The 21,221-nt window shown below is 37.9% G+C and overlaps 1 protein-coding gene across 6 annotated transcripts in view; it reads left to right on the top strand.

Moving 5' to 3' along the window:
* Positions 1-21,221, top strand: part of LCLAT1 (lysocardiolipin acyltransferase 1) — a 173,820-nt gene that overhangs the window by 98,765 nt on the left and 53,834 nt on the right. For all 6 annotated transcript variants that reach the window (XM_077774086.1, XM_077774081.1, XM_077774083.1 and 3 more), the window contains 2 exons: positions 2,901-3,047; positions 8,625-8,741. In XM_077774086.1, coding sequence (XP_077630212.1) covers positions 2,901-3,047; positions 8,625-8,741 — 264 coding nt within the window. The remainder of the gene's footprint in view (positions 1-2,900; positions 3,048-8,624; positions 8,742-21,221) is intronic.

Raw genomic sequence — 21,221 nt, 5'->3', positions numbered from 1 at the left:
TGTTAGTCAATAATGGTTAAGAAATTAAAATTAAAACTGGTTTGAGAAGTCCTAATAGAGAATACAGTGCAGGAATTAAAAAATGAAGTAGATCCATATATATAGACACATTAAATGAAAAAAGGAAATCACAGAACAGTATGCAAGGTATGACTCTTAAGTGTTTTCTAAAACACCAATCATACATGTAATGAATTTTTTAAATGTGGAATAAGTCACATCAAACTATTAGCCATGATTATAAAACAACCGGTGGATTGGGGTTGAAGGATGTGGTAATAAAGGCATATTCTCTTGTTTAAATCTATATACTTTTATCTTGTTGGACACTTTTTTACAGTAATATGTTTCCATTTATTATGTAATGCTTTTTAAATATTTTATTATTTCATGTTCTCATGGTCCTTTCAATACTTGTCAGTTGAATATCCATATGGAAAACAAGTATCCATACTGCTACCTCACACTATATACAAAAATTCTTTTGAGTTAGGTCATAAACCAAAATATGAAAGTTAAAACAGTAAAGCTTCTAGAAGAATAAATGGAATAATGCCTTCACAACTTTGGAACAGGAAAAAATTTTGTAAGCAATACACAAAGAGCACCAGCCACAAGGAGAAGATTTGTAAATTGTGCTTCATTAGTATTAGATGTTAGGTTCATAACAAGACACCATTAAAGGAGAGAATATGCAAGCTATGGATTGAGGGATGATATCTGGTATATTGTTGAAACTTAGAGTTATATAGATTTTTGATTGTGAGTGCGCGCATGCGCGCTCCACACACATGCAAAGAGTTTGCAGAAGTATTCACAAAGAAGCCATCGATGACTTGCATATGAAAAGGCTCTCACTGTCATTAATCATAAGAGAAATTCAAACTCAAACCACTGTACCTGCATTAGAATGGCTAAAAATAAAAGGACCTATAAGAGTTGGCAAGGCCATTGATAGAGCAGTTAGAACACTCAAACATTGACTTGGGAGTGTCAGTTGGTACAATCACTTTGAAAAACATGCTGTCTACGGATGCTGAGCATACATAAATCCTGCCATGAAACTTCTCCATTCCTGACTATGCACTCAATAGAATCAGTGCCTACGTTTAACAAAAGATACGAGAATATCCGTGTTAGCTTGATTCCTAATAGCTAAGAAATCTCTCCATCAAGAGTATAAACAAGTTGTGGTATATTCATATAATGACTGTAAAAGCATTTTTGTTTTGATGATGTGAATGAGAACTTTCTGGTTACATTTTTATGTTCCTTGATATAATATTCTGAGTATTATTAAACTTCTTAATCACACTAATGATAATAGCTATTATTTATTGATACTTTGTGCTAAGCAGTCTTATTTCTTACAACAGTCCCTATTTGGTACATACTATCACAGCATTATGCTCATTTTGATATGTGGGGTCAGTGAGGGACAAAGACTGAACGGTTCTTTTGTGGTAGAGCTATGGTTCTAACCCAGGCAATCGCACTCCAGAGCTACACTGCTTACAGGCACTACGGTGAGGGCCTCAGTGTCCTCAGGTGAAGGAGGAAAGATGTGTGGGAGGGCCAGGTGTGGGATCAAGTCCAGTACTGACGGGTAGGACTGGCAGCACCGTCCGTAACTAGTAATTGGGTGTACAGCAGCAAGACCTATACCAAAGTGGTTGTTGGGTGGATGTTCATTTGCATTTGTAGACTCCAGTATTCTAGCTTGGACTTCTTCAAACCAAATAGTCTTACGATTTTTAAAATCATTGGCAAATGATTTAATGATCCTTTTATATCTTCCCAGGGTGCCAATGTCTTTACCAAATGATGCTTTAAAACTACTGTTTTAGTCGTGTTCTTTGTTTGCAAAGAACTACCACTTACTGCAGAGATGCACTGGCCTGTAAGGGAGACGGACTCTTGTGGATACCCCAGAGGCGGATCCATAGACTGGCCAGCGCTTGTGGAGACTAAAACTGTCTTCTGTTCTGGATTACAGTCAGCTTTAGGCACTTCAGCAGCAAGATTTTTAGATCTTTACTAGTGTGCTATTTTTATTTTCCCTCAGCTGCTGCTGTCATAATATCAGCTTTTTTATATATCCATTTACCTTTATATTGCCAGTGCTTTCTCTCCATGGTCCCAAGTAAAATTTCTGCGAGAGAACATTGGCCACGAGAGTTACTGTGTTTGGGCCAAGTGTTTTCATGCTTCAGAGACTATTGAACGGACTATAGATTGGCTGCCTTAAGTCAGCTATTTACCACATTAGTTTTAGTCATTTCTGGCCAGGGTGGGATGGCTGGTTAGGTTAAATATGGCTCGTCCAAAGCTGACTACCTCTTTAGTAGCAAAGTTGATTTGCCCTAAATATAAAGGGAGTGTGATCACAGTGTATATTCTGGTTAGTGTGTTTAGTATCCATTACACATTTTCTCTTTTCAGTAAAATCTAAAGAAGTGGCTAGCATTGAAAATAATAGTTGAATTTAGAGATCAAGTAGTACAGAATGGGAAATATTAAAGAGAATGCTTGTATGCATGACTTGAGAACAGTCCTTACTTACTGTTTTGTAAGTCTGACAACATGTTGTGTGTATCTCTTGTAGGTACCTTGGTTAAAATATCTGGTTAGGATTGTTAAAACTTTGGACGAGTTACTGATAAATATTAGGGAACTTTTTTTCCTTGCTATTTTAATAGGTAAGCTTGGCTTGAAAAGTTTTTGAGAATTTTGCAAAACCTTTAAGAATATTCTCTGGTATAGGTGTTATTTAACCCAAGGTATATCATGAGGTGCTTATTAGGATAGTAAATAGTTCATAGTAAAAAAATCGAAATATTCAATAATATGTGGATATTGGCAATAAAATTATATGTAAATACTTGTTAAATTGATTCTAGGTTGGGCCATGCAGGCTGCTGCCTATATCTTCATTCATAGGAAATGGAAAGATGACAAGAGCCATTTTGAAGACATGATTGATTATTTCTGTGATATCCGTGAACCACTTCAACTCCTCATATTCCCAGAGGGGACTGATCTCACAGGTAGGTAGCCTGGGATTAGATCGCAGATTTTTAAAACATGAAGGAACTTAGAAACAATTTAGTCTAAACTTCTAATTCCTCACATGAAGCAATTGAACTAAGATTAATGGCCCACCACTAAGGCCACTCACTCAGTTCATCAATAGCACGTTAGAACCTAGAATTCCTGGTTTCCAGACCATAGAATTGATGATGGGAAACTCCAAGAAGCCATTACTGCTCCTACTTGCCATCCTAGAGCTTTATGTTTTTATTTTATTTTTAATTATAGTATTTTATTTATTTTAGACAGAGAGAAAGAGCATGAGTGGGGGAGAGAGACAGAGGCAGAGAGAGAGAGAGAGAGAGAGAATCTCAAGCAGTCTCTACACTTGGTGCTGGAGCCCAGTGTGGAGCTTGATCTCAAGACTCTGGGCTGAAAATCCACAGTAAGACACTCAACCACCTGAGCCACCCAGGCACCCTGAGCTTTATGTTTTAAGTCTCACTATATATTTTAAAGATCAGCTTTTTATATAATTGTATATAATTTGTATGGAAACACACACACACACACACATACACATGCCCAAGAAATCTTAAGAATAAAGGCTAATTTTAAAATCCCCTTCCTGTTCTATATATTCTCTGTCCTCTTTCAAGATATTTATATTTATCTATTAAGCCCTTTTTTCTCAACTTCTTTTTTATAAGAAAAGCATATGATGGTAATCCATTAATTTATTGTTGATTTAAGTTAATATTTTGCCTTTATCCGGATATTTTAAAGTTTTATCCCTACTATTTCCTACTATAAGCAGGAAAGGCTTTGTCCTGTCCTCAAGAAAATTCAGCTACCGCTGATTTGTGGAGCGACACAGGACATATTTAGGACTTTTGTGCCTTCCCAGTTATTAAACTACATGGATAGGCCAAGAATACCAGTGAATCTCAAGGAATTCTTTACAAGATGAAAAACAAAATACAGTCTTTTATTCTTCTAAATCAGCAGTTCTCACACGTTTTTAAAGTACAGATCATTTTTGCAGGTGAAGCCGCCTACTGCAGTCTAGCATTGAAGACAGAAGAACTGTTTTGGTTGAATATTGTCAGGGTGGGGTAAGCTTGGACAGGAAGCAGTTCTGTAGAATCTGATTCAAAGAGCAAAATTTTAAAGCTGTTAGTAACCTGGATACTTCAAGAAAGATAGAGCAGAATTTGGGAAGGATCTGGTGGATAAAGGTCTGCTGTAGAAGAGAAAACAGACTGAAGTCTGAAACTCACAAATAGTATGGAGAGACAGAACATGAACTTGTCTTCCAAATCCTCAATACCAGATCCCCTGAGAAGGGGAACCTTTAGAGCTTAAGAGGGGAGAACATGTAAATTAACATACTAATTCACTGTGTGGACATAATAATTTATGGAACCCAATACCCACAAACAGAGTTCAAGATAAAAAGTATATATTATACAACTATTTAAGTGAATGGATGACTAAGCCATAATATGTTAATGAGGAACATTCAGATATTTGGGCAACATTCACCATTGATACCAAGGAAGACTTCTATGTTTGGATGGAACTGAGCTAAGTGAACCATGGCAATTTTTATTCAATACTATTTTGTACTAAAATATATGCTTACTATATAGGTTTACTATATAGTTAAAATCCTAAAAGTAGTTGGATCACAGAGGATAATACTGAGGATAATATTGGATGCATATTGTTTAAGTTTGAAAATGTCCTGTAGCTTGTAAATTAAATGATTCCCAGAACTAAACTATCATTAGGAAATTATCATGGACAGCCAGCCATATTGAAATCTTACAGTTAAGAATGTATAATACTTTGGGGTGCCCAGGTGGCTCAGTCAGTTAAGTATCCAACTCTTGATCTTGGCTCAGGTCATGATCTCACATCAGGCTTTGCACTGACAGTGTGGAGCCTGCTTGGGATTCTGTATCTCTCTCTCTCTCTCTCTCTCTCTTTCTCTTTCTCTCTCTCCTCCCCTCCCCCTGCTCTCTGCCCTTCCCCCACTCATACTTGCATGCTCTCTCTTTCAAAATAAACCTTAAAAAGTAGAATATATTTGGTCATTGAAAGATCAGCTATATTATAAAAGGTAATTTTCTGAAGTGATAGATTGATTTATATTTGCAGTGCCAAAATGTACATTAAAGAATGGCAACTTTAGAAGTTATTTAGTCATTAAAAGCTAACAGAAAAAAAGTTTCCAGATTGCTGTGACTTTATGGTATATTAGTGTTAAAATGTTTATATATTAGATCTTCAGAACCTATAAAGTATATATTTAAAACTTTTTTCAGTCTATATTTGTTCTCAAGTTTTTCTTTTACATAATGAACTTAACATCTTGTTGCATATTTTCAGGGTCCAGAGTGCTCACCATTACATGATGTGGTTGTCTATTTTTTAAGTTAAAATGATATTTGCAGTTTTAAAGGCCAACTTACGAAAGCTAGACTGTTTGCCAAATAGAGATCCTGAAGCTTTCAGATCCTGAAGCTTTCAGAAGTTTTTTTTAACAGGATTATACAGGTCTTTTTGAGTTCAGATAATTGATTATCTTTGAAAAAGTACCTGTTAATTCAAAGTTGTTTCTAGTTACCATAGTTAGCTCGAAACTTTTTTTTAAGCCTGAAGGGAATGTTTTATAACCTTCTATAAGTTCAGAGTCCAGCTGGCTTGCAACATTTTCAAGTTAATGTTTTAAATATAAGTTTACATATATTTTATCATTGTATGTTACTATTGGTTATAACTTTTTTTCTTGCCTATGGAAGTCATAGGTTGAATTTGGGGAAATTTAGAAACATAGAAGAGAGCACAAAAATTATAATCCCACTGCCTATAGACAGACACTATTATAATTTTGGTCCATTGCTTTTGGGTCATTTGGTCACACACATGCACACACACACATACACACACACACACAAATATATGTGCATGTGTACACACATAATTTTGAACACTTGAGAAATTGGAATTATACTTTTCTTTGCACTTAATGTGATATTATCTCTATCATTATTTATTCCTTGAAAACACATGTATTAAAGGTTGGACAGTTTTATATTATATTGGTTTATTTAATTAGGGTTGTCCAGAAAAACAGAACCGACAGGGGTGTGTGTGTGTGTGTGTGTGTGTGTGTGTATGGAGAAAGATTGAAATGGAAAGAAATTGTGATGGGAATTGGGGCTTTATTTTAAGGAACTGACTCACGTGGTTGTGGAGGTTTATTGAGTCAAAAATCTGTAGTGTTAGTTAGTAGGCTGATGACCCAGGGAAGAGTTGCAGTTCAAGTCCAGAGGCCATCTGCCTGACTGAACTCTTTCTTGCTTGAGAAGGTTAGTCTTTTTCTGTTAAGGCCTTTAAGTGATTGGACATGGCTCACCCGTATTATGGAGAATAATCTGTTTATGCAAAGTCTTATGATTTAAATATTAATCTCCTTGAAAAATACCTTCACAGAAACATCTAGAGTAATATTGGACCAACTATCTGGCTATGCCAGTTTGATAAATAAACTTAACCATAACAATTGGTATACTGTAATTTTGAGTTCTGTGTCTGTGATTTGGAAAGAAAAGTTTTTCTCGGTTTTAACAATTATAATATTTCATGTAATTGAACACTTTGTACACAAAACTTCATTTAATAAATGTGAATACCCAAAGCTTTATACACAAAACAAAGCCCCTACTTTCATGAAGCTTACATTTTATGAGGAAAGACAAAATGAAAAACCAACCAGTTAATAAAAATATGTCAGGTGTTCATAAATGCCGTACAGAGAAATAAAGCAAGATAAGGGCAGGGAGAGGAATAGATAGGGCATAGGGCACTCTTATATAAGTTTGTCAAAAGAAGCTGCTTACATATCTGTCTAAGTAGAGACTATCTGAATGAAGCAGAAAACCTTGCAGATATCTGGGCACAAGGCATTCCGGGTAGGGGAAGCAATGCCTGCACAGACCCTGAAGTAGAAACATGGCCTCACTGGTTTGAGAATCAGAGTGGCCGGTAGTCAACTCCGCTTGGAAGGGGAGCTGGCACTGGCGTGTTCCCAGCAGTGAGCTGATGAGACAGGAGGCTCCGGTCCAAAAGAGGGAGGCTGGTATACTTACTAACAATCAGAGTCCAGGGGTGGGTAGATCAAGTGGGGTGGAAGGAAAAATCTGCATCTCTAATCTCTTTGTGTCTCAGATTATCTCTACCTCCTCACACTGATGGCATGTCTTTAAAACTACTTGTGTTCCCATTCTACGACAGAGTTCAGTTTTGTCTTCCAACCCCCGGAGTCTATGATGAACCGGAAGTGGAAACTGAAGAGTAGTTAATACTCATCTTTGTAGTGTCCCTGGAACTCCTCATTCCATGGAAGGGCCTCCTAGCTGTGTATCAAAAACTGTTTTGGAGTCCAATGCGTGGGATATTCTCAAATGAATGTGAGAAGAGCTTATTCCCTTTCGTGTTTACAGCCTGTACTTTTCTCTTACTAGGGACTGTGGGTATTCAGTTCTTTGACTCGATTTTTCAATTATAAAATAGTGTAACACCTTTTAGAGGGGTATTCTTTGAATATTTTAGTGTTGTGGAATTCATCTATGGCATTTTGAGGTCGAGGACTCCATGATCTTAAATTTATTCCAAGGAAGGCTGGGTTTATATAGAGAATTTTTTTTTCTTCTGACTTGGAATAGTCTATAAATTTTAGGATGCAGCTGAAAGTTGCGGATTCTAACATCTGCTGTCATCAGAAGGTATTTCATGATCTCTCCCAGCAGTTGAGGCCAAATTTCTGAACACTACTTTTTCCAAATATATTTGCTGAATAATGGGTTTGGTTCTTCTTGGAACTTATAAAGTTACCTCATGGAATGGAAAAAGCAGCTTTTGCCAACAATTGGAACATATACTTGACTCTGTAACTATATTCAGCCAAACCATGTTCAGATGTTTGTACACGATGTGCTAATCGTGTGCCCATTCTGTTGGGGAGTGGTTTTGGTTAGTAATATTAGCATGCTCCATGCCTGAGTGGGGCAGATATTTCACTTTGCATCGAAGCCCTAAATTACTGGGTTAAAAAAAAATGTTGATGTGATATACTTGGCATATTTACTACTTGTTTTTTCTGAGTGTAGAGGTCCTTATGTTTTATTTAAAGTATTTTATTTTTATTAGTCTCTTTTAGTATTTCAATTTTTATGTTAAAGACTATTTTATGAAAATTTGTTTGTTAGCATTTTATTTGTACTTAAGTTTTCATCGTATATTGACAATTTTATGAACTCCCTTAAAGAATTTTAAAGAGTTGAATATGAATTTCAGGAAACATTCTAAAAAGTCCTATTTAATACGTTATAAAAATTTCAAAATTCCCAAAACTCTAGGATCTTTGTTAGGGGGTGCAGTGTTTGTATCTTCTCATTTAACTCAGTAATGCTATATTCAGTACTTACAGATTCATTAGCTGCCGTTTTATCAAAGAATTCCTTCATGGTTTCATTATCTCACTTATCTTTATTTTATGGCTTCTAATAGTTTGTTGTTATGTTTAGAAAACAGCAAAGCTCGAAGTAATGATTTTGCTGAAAAGAATGGGCTTCAGAAATATGAATATGTCTTGCACCCAAGAACTACAGGCTTCACTTTTGTCGTAGACCGTCTAAGAGAAGGTAAGCACCCATAAAAAGGCTGTGTTCTTATGTAAGTGGCAACAGTTGCTAAACTTTATATGTAGCCCTTTAGAATATACAAAGCACTTTCGTATTTTTTTCTCAAGATACAAGATACTGTCATTTATACTAAGTTGACCCCATGCACTAAACTGTCTTATTATGTATTATTTATCAAATATCAAAGATATCTTTATAAAAAAAATTTTCTCCTCTTGGAATAACAGAAAATAATATAATTAGACTATCCTTCTCTTTTTAAAATTTTTTCAAAGTAGCAAAACTATTTTGAAAGCATCTTGACACTTACACTATTGTTCTTTAAAACTTATAAAATATTTTTGCATTCATTATTCCACACATTCCAGCAAATGATTCTGGTTGGTAGGAAGGCAAGTACTGACTGCTTCCTCCAATCTATAGTTAAGTAGAACTGACATCCACGGTGCTTAGTAAATTTCTGTAGTCAGGGATGGAACCTCATTCTTCTGCTTCCTACTTTGTAGCTCATACTACTACCTCACATGGCCTCAAGAGTTGTGTCTGTTTATGGGCATATCAGGACAAGGTGATTCCATTGATGATATCCCATCCATTTAAATGTTTACTTTTCATATTTGTTATGTAAAAACCAATTGTACATCTTATTGCTGCATATTTGTATTGTTAGTATATCGATATATACATATGTAGAGACATATAACACTTAGGAATATATATGGAACAGGAGCTATCCAGAAACATGCTGAAGTGAATCTTATAAGAAGGATTTAAAGCCCAGAGTCACCTAGTAGAAGAAAAATCTTGTTTATGTATTTCTGCTCTCCACCCTGATTTCTACCAAGCCATATTGTATGATGGTGGCATCTGTGACAAATTATCTTCATCTGATTATTGCTGCATTGTCGTAAAACTGCTTGTGGATTAACATGAAAGATGTTGAACCATTATATTAGAAAAGGTATAAAGTTCTTTTATCTTTCTCTAATGGCATTGTTGTTGTTCCTTTAGGGTTAAATGTGCTTTAAGATACAAAGTATAATCTTAGTTAATGAACTCTGCCAGGATGAAACATCTTTACAACTAAATACCCATGATTTTAAAAAACATAGTCAATCTAAAATTACATTGGTATAGTAAACCAAAAATGTTGTTCCTATTAGTTTGGCTTACTCTTGAAATTCTGTGGTTATAACTAATGTGAAATGGATTTATGGGCTTGACGGTCAACTGTATATGAAGACCGAGTGTCCATCTACCCAGCGAAACTCCTGGAGACCACAGTTCTTCCTGCCTACCAAATGGGACAGGGAGGCACCAAGACATTAAAGTGGTGATGGGTTTTTTGTTGTTGTTTTTGTTTTAATATGTGGTACCACTTAACTGTAGCCTCCAGCTTAGGCTCACCCTTCTCATTCAATAATATGTTTTCTATTTCCTCACTAATCTGATAGCTTATAGTATTTAATGATTTCTTTGAAGGTATTTCTGACATCATGGAACACATTCATCTAATGGATTTCTCTGTAAATACAAGCATGCTGTTGGAACACATCTTTTGCTAAAAAAAAATCTTCCTAAATGTAGGCAGGATAATAGATTATTTAAGTGGATAAGGATATATCTGTAGATCTTTCTGTTCTGAGATCTGGAAAATATTTCAGAAGCAAGCTGATGTATAACTTTGGGGGAATGTGTGTTACTTAGTCATCACTCAGAGTACTAGTCAATAACCAGTGTGTAATTTTTCCTGCTAGAACGGGCAATGGATTCTCCCTACCCACCATATCAGAAAAAAGAGAAACACAGTTAGATGGTTCTATTTACTTCAGTTAGAAAACCAGAATAGAATCTGTACATTGTAATAATAAGAAATATGACAGAAACTAACGTATATTGAGCATTTAGTAAGTACCATTGAGCCAAGTATTTCATATGCCTGAGGTCAACTAATCTTGACAATAACCATACATAGTAGTTAACATTATTAATATTTAACTTGTAGGAAAAGACTGAAGCAGAAATTGAGGTGAAGAAGCTTGTCAGAGTTATTAAAATCTGGTTCCTTTGACTGAATATCCCATGTTCTTTTTTTTTTTTTTAAATGTTTTATTTATTTCTAGGAGAGAGAGAGAGAGACAGCGTGAGCAGGGGAGGGGCAGAGAGAGTAGGAGACACAGAATCTGAAGTAGGCTCCAGGCTCTGAGCTGGCAGTCAGCACAGAGCCCGATGCAGGGCTCGAACCCACGAACCGCGAGATCATGACCTAAGCGAAAGTCGGACGCTCAACCGACTAAGCCACCCAGGCGCCCCTCCCATGTTCTTTTTTAAAAAATTGTTTCTAATGTTTCATTTTTGAGAGAGAAAGAGACAGAAAGCAAGCAGGGGAGGGGCAGAGAGAGTAGGAGACACAGAATCTGAAGTAGGCTCCAGGCTCTGAGCTTTCAGCATAGAGCTTGACATGAGGCTCACACTCAGGAGCGGTGAGATCATGGCCTCAGCTAAAGTCAGACGCCCGACTGACTGAGTCACCCAGGTGCTCCCCATGCCTCTTGTATTTGTAGTGTGATCTTAGTTAACAAAGTCTCCACAAAGCACTTTTCTACTAATAGTGAACTGAATGGTTTTACTCAAAAAAGATTTTTAAAAAGAAAAAAAAAAAAAGCAGCAGCTAAATGGCCAGATCATGGAGGGATGGTAGTCCCGAAAGAGGAGGTTATGGTTCTGCCTAGGATGACAGGGGAGGGGAGAGTCAAGGGCAACTCTACTTTTGGGGGACGAGGGGTGGTATCAAGTAAACATCAAAAGTTTCATCAAAGATAGGAGGATCTTAGAAATGAATTGAAGCCTCTGAAAAGGCCAGGCCCAACTTTCTGATCTTTAGGTCCCTGAGATTTGCTTTTGATAATCACTTATATGAAAAAGAAGCTCTCTGTTAAAACAAATGACTATATAAATAAATTATTCCAGTGGAATCCTAGAAAACCGCATGGTAAAAGGAATTACCATAAAGTATCATCTTCACTCCTCACACATATAACTAAATTCAGTGTTGCTGACATCTGTTTGGCAATCAGCAGTAATGGGCACATGAGAAGTTTAGGACATCAAGAAACTAAGGATGAACTTCTACCGGGAAAGACTGAATAAATGAAAATGCAAAACATGGAAAAGTAGCTTCTGCACCTCTGTTCAGAGTATAGTTCACGGAAATTACGCACATTTAGAAGACACATGCATACCGTGAAATATAGCACCCATTATATAATGTTATACAGATGTGTTATTCCTGTAGTGGTGACTGCAAAAGATTTCCCCTGAATACCTTAAACTTCACCATTAATGTGTTTGCTTTATACTCTTATTAGACCATAACCTTCTTGAGGGTATGGAAAGTGCTGTACATGGTTAATTTTTTTTTTGCCTTTTATCTGAAAAATAAGACAAGCCTAGTGTCCTAGCATGTTCTTCTAAGTATATATTACACTGACAGACTGTCTGTCATGGATGATTTCAGATCTACTTCTAATCACAACCTTTCAGTATGTGATTATATGGGGGTTTTTTGGTACTATGTTAACCCACACGCAAAAGTTTTCTAGCTTAGAGAAAAAAGGCCTTTACATGAAAAAGTTTTTTTTTTCATTGACAGCTGTAATAAATTTATCAGATAAGTTTAAACTTGTAACTCATTCCCACCAAAAGTTAGTTATATTATCATCTCTGGTGCTTTATCATTTAAAAAATTTTTCTTTAATGTTTATTTATTATTTTTGAGAGAGAGAGAGAGAGCGCATGAGAAGGGGAGAGGCAGAGAGAGAGAGAGAGGGAGAGAGAGACATAGAATCTGAAGCAGGCTCTAGGCTCTGAGCCGTCAGCACAGAGCCCAATGTGGGGCTTAAATCCATAAACTGCAAGATCATGACCTGAGCTGAAGTCAGACACCCAATCAACCAAGCCACCCAGGCACCCCTGGTGCTTCATCATTTTTAACAATAGCTTTCTTCTTTTTTGATTTTAAATAAAGATTTGGTCCCACCATTATTTTATTTCATTCAGTGTTTTATAAGCCAATTACTAAGTTGTAACCATGCAGTAATTACTTTCACCATTAGGCGGCACAAATGTGTACATTTGAAACACTTGAAGTTAGGTTACAGTGGTTGGGAGTGAGTACAAAACACTTCATATTTGTTTGAGGGTATGTCTTGTTTAAAAAATGACCTTGCTTAGTGAGCACATCTATATACTGGAAATAAAACTGACCCATCTCCACAGGGACAGCTGCTATGCTTGGGACCCTCCCTGATCTCCCCGACCCTATGTATCTCTTCCTCTGGCTGTATACTTTATCATATCCTTTAATAAACTGGTAAACATTAAATAAACTTTATCATATCCTTTAATAAACTGGTAAACATTAAATAAACATTTAATAAACTGGTAGACCTCACCTAGAAGTTTACAGTCTTCTTGGGTAGATATGAATACACCTAGAAAAATCTTAAAAAATAGTACATTACATGCTAAATTTTATGGTATATAGCATATAAACATTTTGAATAATTCTAGTAGTGTTCACTAAAGAGAGATCATATAGTATTGAAACACTTCACTTCTTTAAGAAGCTTAATTCCTCTTTGGACTTTCAAGACTATATGTGATTTGGAGAGGCAGAAACAAAGAAGGCTGAGGATGAGATAGGAAGAGAGTCAAGAAAGGGCATAGAGTTTGGGCCAGTATGAGGCTGTGCAGTAAACTAGGCACAATGAATGTGATTGAGCTGAAGACTTGTACTATAGAATAATAGACTATAAGAAGGTTGTTTGGAGCCATTGCTGAAAAACTTAAATCCTGCCCCCAAATAGTCATGTTTTTAGATATCCATTTCTAGCTGAAGTCATTCAAGCAGCAGCTCATGTGGTAAGACTCTAAAACATCATATAGATCTATTTAAGTTTTGGGTTTTTAAAAATGATTTTTTAATGTTTATTCATTTTTGAGAGAGAGAGACAGAGTGTGAGCAGGGGAGGGGCAGAGAGAGAGAGGGAGACACAGAATCCGAAGCAGTCTCCAGGCTCTGAGCTGTCAGTACAGACCCTGATGTGCGGAACGAACTCACCACAAGATCATGACCTGAGCCCAAGTCAGGCGCTTAACTGACTGGGCCACCCAGGCACCTCAAGTTTTGGGTTTTTAAATTCCAAGATAATCCATATTTAGCTTTTATGTTTATGTTCTAAATATGAAAGATGCTTTATTTCTACTAATGTAGGAGATATAGGGTTAGTCACTAAGGAAAAGATAAATTCCCACTGGGTCATTTGGATCAGCACATCCAATAAGATCTCTTCAGTCTGTAGTCAGGGAGAGAGAATTGCATACTTGAGCCCCCAAGATTACATATGTAGTATCTGGTAGTCCTGTGTTTGGCTCCCTCATTTTGGCCTATGATAGTTCTCATTTGATCCAAGAAAGTTGGCACTTGGACAGTACACCAGTCATAGGTAGCTCAGTCCTCAGTGTTTTCAGAGTGTTTTAATTTCTTGGACTTTTTGCTCCATGTACAACTAACAATCCATTCTGTTTCTTGCCTCTAGTGGATGTATTTAGAGGCATCTTTGGGGGGCCAAAGATGGCCAGCAGAGCCATCGCTCTCTGTTGCTCACATTGCATTTATCCTACTTGATGAACAGTGAGCCTCCCCCAGGGTTGCCTTTCCGTGACCCTTCCTAACAGCTAGCATATTCTAGGAGGCCAGGAAGAAAGGCAGACAGAAAAACTGTTGAAATATTGGATGCATTAAATGCCATGCATGCACTCTGACCTTTTCATGTGACTTTTTATTGCTGGAAACTATGAAAAAGGATAAGATCTTTCCCTTATGTTTAAAAAATGTAATTATACAGTAGATCTTTGACATTTGCTAGAATATTTTCTGAAACCTTTTCCATTTCCCCAAATTTGCAAATATCTCTGTAGCATAGCAATTGGCTCTGAGACTGTTTTACAAAGAACAATGTTTTTATCTATTTATGATGATGAATAGAATACAGCAAACCTAAATGAGCCTGGGTACTGAACAGTGAGAAAGCATGTGGATCAACTAAATGACTTGGTCCTACACCTCATGAAGCAGAAATGGTTTAAATTTTCCTCAGCAAAATTATATGTGATTATATGTCAAGGACCTTTGGAGCCTTTCAAGTTGAATCTCTGAATGCATGGTATGCCTTTAGATTTTTAATGATATTTCTGTTGTTTTCTTTGTTCATTTTAGTTCCCTTACGTAGCAGAAAATCTGAGCTGCTCATTTAGGACAGGTCTTGGCATTGTGGTAATGAAAAGTGACAGAAGCCCTCGTTCTCTATGTAAAAATAGCATCTAACAAGTACCTACCACGTGCCAGGCACTGAGTGGTTCACCTGTTTCTCTACCCTGCCCACGCAGTACTAACACCCAGGGAGCTATTGAAAACAGATGATCAGGTCTGGGCTCAGAGCTGCTGAATGAATAAAAGTCCGGTGGTGGGGTCCTGAGCTCATGTCTACCCCACGAGTCATTGTCATACAGATCATTTCATTCCCATGGCTGCATGAGGCAGTGCTTTGCCGCATGCCATCCCTGAGGAGATGGACTCACTTTAGCGACTTGCCCAGGGTCACAGCTGCTGAGTGGTACACGATTTCAGCTCTGCTCCATTTGATGCCGAAGCCTGTTTTCTTCTCACTGTGTAGTAAGTTAACAGTTTTTCTGTGCCAGGTGCTACAAAAATGTATTCTCTGTAGGATTTTTTTTCCTGTTTCTTCTCTTTCCAAGACTTCTCCCTGGTATCCTTGGCTATACTGTGCATTTTGTTTAAATGGAAAAATACATCAAGTGCTTCCTTTTTGTAAAGCATGCCATTTTTCTGGTTCCTATATTTATCTGCTCCTTCTTATCTCTAGTCCTTAAGGCAAAACAAAGAAACATGACACTCCTACTGTTCTTTCAGATTGTGGTTGCATCATTTTCTTTTGCCACCAAGCCTCAAAAAAATAGCCTGATGACTTGATTTTTCTCAATACTAACTCACTTCCTGTAAAAATGGGATTTTTTAAATTATAAAAACAATATATCTATTATAAAAAAAAATTGGAAAGCTAATTATAAAGAAGAAAAAGGTACCTACAGCCTGGACAGTCACATCTCAGAAATACCTGATGTGGGCCTGGTATACCTTGTGTTTTTCCACATGTATTCATAGATAGCAAACAAAATTAAGTCTGATCATATTTTTTTAGAAACATTTTTAAAACTTATTATAATGTCCATGTTTTTTCATTATCCTTGCATAATTTTTATAAGTATATGTAATGTGTGCATAGATCAGATAGAAGGACCACTATTTATTTAACTAGTCCTCCATTGTTCAAAGTTAAAATTGTTTGCAGTTTACCACCCTTATAAATAACACCAAAGTATTCATAAATCTCTGTAATTATTCCCTTGGGATATATTTCCAAGTCTAATTAAGGAGTCAAAGGGTATACATGTTTTTAAAAAAATTGTATTCCTATTTTCTGTCCTATTTCAATCGGCCACCAAATTCTACTGCTACTGCCCTTTAGAGAGACATCCCACCTTTCTGCGTTTCCACAATGGCCTGAATAGGTGGGATCCCAGTACTTCTCCTCTTTACTTCCCGGCGTTCTGACTGGTCTGCCTCTGGTTTCTTCTTTGCTAATCCATATTGCTTAGCTCTCAGTCAGTCTTCATCAAATGCTGCTCCGGTATAATTGTGTATGTGTTTATTTGTTCAGAACATGTTTCGTGGGCACATACGTTGTTTGGCCTGCAAGACACAGGTTCCAGGACATAGCCCATTCCCGTGAGTCTCATGCAGTTTAGGAAACCTCATGATGCAGTGCCCTAAGATGGGGATAGAAAGTATCTTCAGGACATAAAGGTTAGTTCATCTTTACCTAAAGTGACACTGAAGAGGTGGCATAGGAGCTGAGAATTAAAGACTAATTAGGCATTTTCCAGGGAAGTAAGGCATTTAAATAGTTGCATCACTTCCATATTCCTTGGTCAGACTTTTCTATAATACGGTTCCAATCTTCTTTTTAAATTTTACCACTCAGAACCCCCATCCCCCCCTACCTCCTTCATGCCACACGAGCCAACGTATTTGAATTCATTGACTCTTCTTAACCGTGCCTTGTGCTTTCTGAATTATGCCTCTAGTTAAGTCTGTCTGGGCTAAAACCTGTAGTGCTTTGGTCTTTTCTTTAATCTCCAAATACTGATCTTCTAAGGGTCCATCCCTATTTCCAGTGCTGGCAGTCATCTGAACTGAGTATCTTTGTCCTCCCTAATAGGACTTAGTTAGCATAGTGGACCTGTGATTAATAGCTGCTCTAATACATTTTACTTCTTAGCTTTCTAAAAGGACAACAGTGGCCATGTCACATAGACCATTAGGTCAAAGATTTTATCACTAAATCCATTGAATACTTTTCCATCCATATCTTACTTCTCCTGCTAGCAACAGCTGGCACTGTAGATTCTTCTTGAAATACTTTCTCCCTTGGGCTTCTCATGTTTTCTCCTACATCTCGCCACTTCTCAAGACTCTTTTGCAGACTCTTCTTTCCGGGGTGTCCCTTAAGTATCTGTTTTCCTTATCAGACTTCTCGGGTTCCTTTGTTCTCCCACTCCATGTCACTTAGGTCGGTGGTTTAAATGATCATTCCATATGCTCTTGGCTTGAGTCTAAATCTTTTGTTCCTAAAGCCCTTTCTTAGTGCAGAGCCATACGTGTGACCTTTGCCATTTGGAGGTGCTGTAGGCACTTCAGTGTTGAAAGTGGAACTTGTCATTTCCACTACACTGCTGTTCCCCACCACCAGATGCTGGCACTGTAATGAGGATAATGGTAATAATAGCTGAGATTGTGTACTTATGTGCCAAGATTATTCTAAGTGCTTCACATGATCTAAATCATCTCATTCTTAGAGGAGGTTTTATCATCATCTTCATTTTATGCATGAGGAAATCAAGCTACAGAGAGGTTAAGTAATAGTCCAAGATTTCCACCTTTGAAATGACAGAGCTAGGAATCTAGCTGTGGAGCCTTCGCCTTACCTGCTGCTTATCATCGACTCATTCACTCAAGTTACAGCCTGGGCGTCATTCTTGGATTCCTACCCCCTGCCGCCGCAGCTTCTCACACATGCAGTGAGATCCCAACCAGGGCCTTTGGATTCCCTCTTTACTCTCACTCAAATTCATTCTTATCTTTTCATTTTCCCTGCCATCATATGTCCCCCGAGTTACCACATAGCGGCTCAGCTGGTTGGCCTAATTCTGGGCTTGCCTTAACAAGTCCTTTCTCCATGTTGTACTGGAATGCCCAGCCTTTTGCTAAATGAGGGTGGCAGCACACTAAGTTAGGTGCTCAGGCTCCAGAGTCAGAAGACCTGGGATAGAACCCTGGCATCACTGGAATTAGCAGTGTCACTCAGCAAGCCTTATATCGTCATCTGTAAAATGGAATAACAGTGCTTACTTTGTAGGACTGTTTAAGGACTCCATACAGTACACAAAGCACTTAGCACAGTGTCTAGAAAAGAGCAAGCACTCAATAAACGTTATGGTGCAAATCTGACTGTGTCTGCTCCTGGCCGAAACTTGTCCTTGGTTTTACAATGCTCCAAGGTTAAATCTGCTTTCTTTAGGGGCAGCTAGGTGGTTCAGTCTGTTAAGTGTCCAACTGTTGATTTCAGCTCAGGTCATGATGTCATGATTGTGAGATTGAGCCCTGGGTCAGGCTCTGTGCTGATAGCATGGAGCCTGCTTGGGGTTTTCTCTTTCTCCCTGCTCCTCCCCCTCTTGTGCTCTCTATCAAAATAAAGAAGTAAACATTTTTTAAATGTTTTATTTATTTCTGAGAAAGAGAGACAGCATGAGCAGGGGAGGGTCAGAGAGAGAGGGAGACACAGAATCTGAAACAGGCTCCAGGCTCTGAGCTAGTTGTCAGCACAGAGCCCGATACGGGGCTTGAACCCATGAACCATGAGATCATGACCTGAGCTTAAGTCGAACACTTAACCGACTGAGCCACCCAGGCGCCCCAAGAAATAAACATTTTTTAACCATCTGCTTATCTTAAGCATGATTTTCCAGGCCCTCCATGACCTGGTCCTTGCTTAGCTTTCTGGCCTCTCTCTGTTTTCCTTTATTGCCTCTTTAGTCCTGGCCTTCCCGAAGCGCTTCCCATTCCCACAGTGCACAGTACTCAGAGCCTTCCCTGCCAGGGCATGGTCCCTCCTGGCCTCAGTCAGGAAGCCCTCACAGCTGTTAGACTTCTTTGTTCCCCATATGAGTGCTTTCCCTCGTCTGCCTGCCTCGCATAGACATTTTACTGATTGTATTATCATTTGTCTATTTCATCTATTAACTATCACACTCTTGTCTATTAGAATCAAGTCTGTCTCACTGACCCTTTTAATCCTCAGCCTTCAGCATAGGCCTAGCATATAATGTCTTCCTCACAGAAGACATTGTGCACTGTTGTGACCAGCATCCTTACTGCATATGTTAAATGTCACACATAGCCTCAGAGCATTCCTCCACAGTGGCTGACAGCAGAATGAGAAAGAGCAGTTCAGTAAAGACAGTCTCCTTAGAGGCCAGAACATCTGGTTATGTGTGATTTAGAGTGTCTCAACTCTAAAGGTCTAGAGAGACTGCATGTCTTCGACCCGTTCTCCATAAAAGGGATTTCACTCGCTGAGATTCGGGTAAGAATTAGTTCACACAGAGTTTATAAGAGATACTTCTAAAGTATCTGTTCTGCAGATATCTTGTATCACAAGCTTAAGTGTGGCGCCAGGGGCTTTTACTAATAGGATTCTCTTAGAGTTGTTGAGGAGCCTACTGAGTGAAGCCTCCTGTGTGAAGCAAAGGCAACCTCAGCTCTGAATGGAGGTTGGCCAGTGTTTCTTATAAGACAGTTGAAATTATGTCCTCTGCAGTGCTTAACAAAATAGTCACATAGTCAGTGGACCATTGCCCAAAGCTCAGTCCCTGTCTGTCTGACCTCTCTGGACTTGTTTCTTTCTGTGACATCTCATCCTCTCTTCAGCCCAGCCATGTTGAATATACTATTCTCATGCTATTCCTTTTCCTAAACTATTCCAGTCATCTGGGTAGCTCCTGGTGATCCTTCAAGATAGTTCAAATGACTATTCTACTTCACACAATCTCCTGGCTTCTCCAGGTTACTGGGGTTCCCTCTTCTTACCCTCATTTATACGTTTGTCTTAATCACTTCCCTCATCCTCTTTTATAATCTTTTTTGTTTTTGTTTTTTATCTCTCCCTTGGACTCTGAGCTCCTTTGGGATAGATACTGTGTTTTGTTTATTTTTGTATTTGAGGCCCTAGGTCACCATCGTGAATATTACAGGTACTCAGTATATTTAGGGTTTGTACAAATTTTTGTAGATGATCTGTTTTCAGCGTCTTATACATATGCACTTGATATGCTGGTTTATGCACCTCTGATTAGTAATGGCCCACCACCTTCAGTCTAGCGTTCACTCAGATATTAATTCACACGGACACACTCATTGCAACAGAGGAGAGATTGGTGGCAGTGCTACAGGGCCAACATAAGGCAGGTGGACATTTGATAATCAATGCTATCTTAAGACAGTTTTTTTTTTTTTTAATTACCAAAGGACAGAAGGCTGATTTTTGTTGTTCTTATTTTTTAGATTACCTATGCTTTTATAAGGGACATTAACAAAAGCATATTATTTTTATCTTACATGAACACGATCTTGGTATTTGATCATGTAAAAAACCAGTATGGAATTGAGGTTCTTATCTAGGGTTTCCCCAGTTTATCAGTACTTTCCTACTCTGTGAGTTTCAGATTCTGAGAGAGTGCTACGGAGACAATGATTGCAACCTAGGGCGTCTCTGTACTACTTGCCTTTGGTAGGAGGAAACTCTTGTCCTGGGGCTATCTACTGTTTGTCTAATGCCAACCAGCTATAATGAATGCCTACTAGTGTGTAAGGTAGGCCAGGATGGCCATGGCTGCAGGTCTTGTGACGCCATTAATATGTATTCTAGTATTGTTTAGATTATCATTTTCTTAGGGGAGTGAGAATTATATACATGGTATATTTTACTCATTCAAAAGCCTTGTCTTTGCCTAAGTGTTGATGTCATTATAATGTTTATATTATTTTCTTAAGAGTAACATGCTTTTAACTGTGACACTTAAAAATATGTTTATTTTAGAATTCGGCGTTGTGGAAGAAGCTATGTAAGTAAAATTTATGGAATGGCCTTTGAGTGAGAACTTTCTGTAGACTGTACATTGATTGCAAAGAATATTGTTACATACATTCAAACGTTCTGTCAGCTTTCCCTCTGAAGGCAGAAGCGAGAGCTACAGAGCAACAGTAGAGGACACCAGCAC

Source organism: Crocuta crocuta, unplaced genomic scaffold, assembly GCF_008692635.1.
Source record: "Crocuta crocuta isolate KB4526 unplaced genomic scaffold, BGI_CrCroc_1.0 scaffold246, whole genome shotgun sequence".
Taxonomy (NCBI): Eukaryota; Metazoa; Chordata; class Mammalia; order Carnivora; family Hyaenidae; genus Crocuta; species Crocuta crocuta.
Note: the sequence above shows the minus strand (reverse complement) of the source record. Positions and strands in the feature narration are given on the sequence as shown.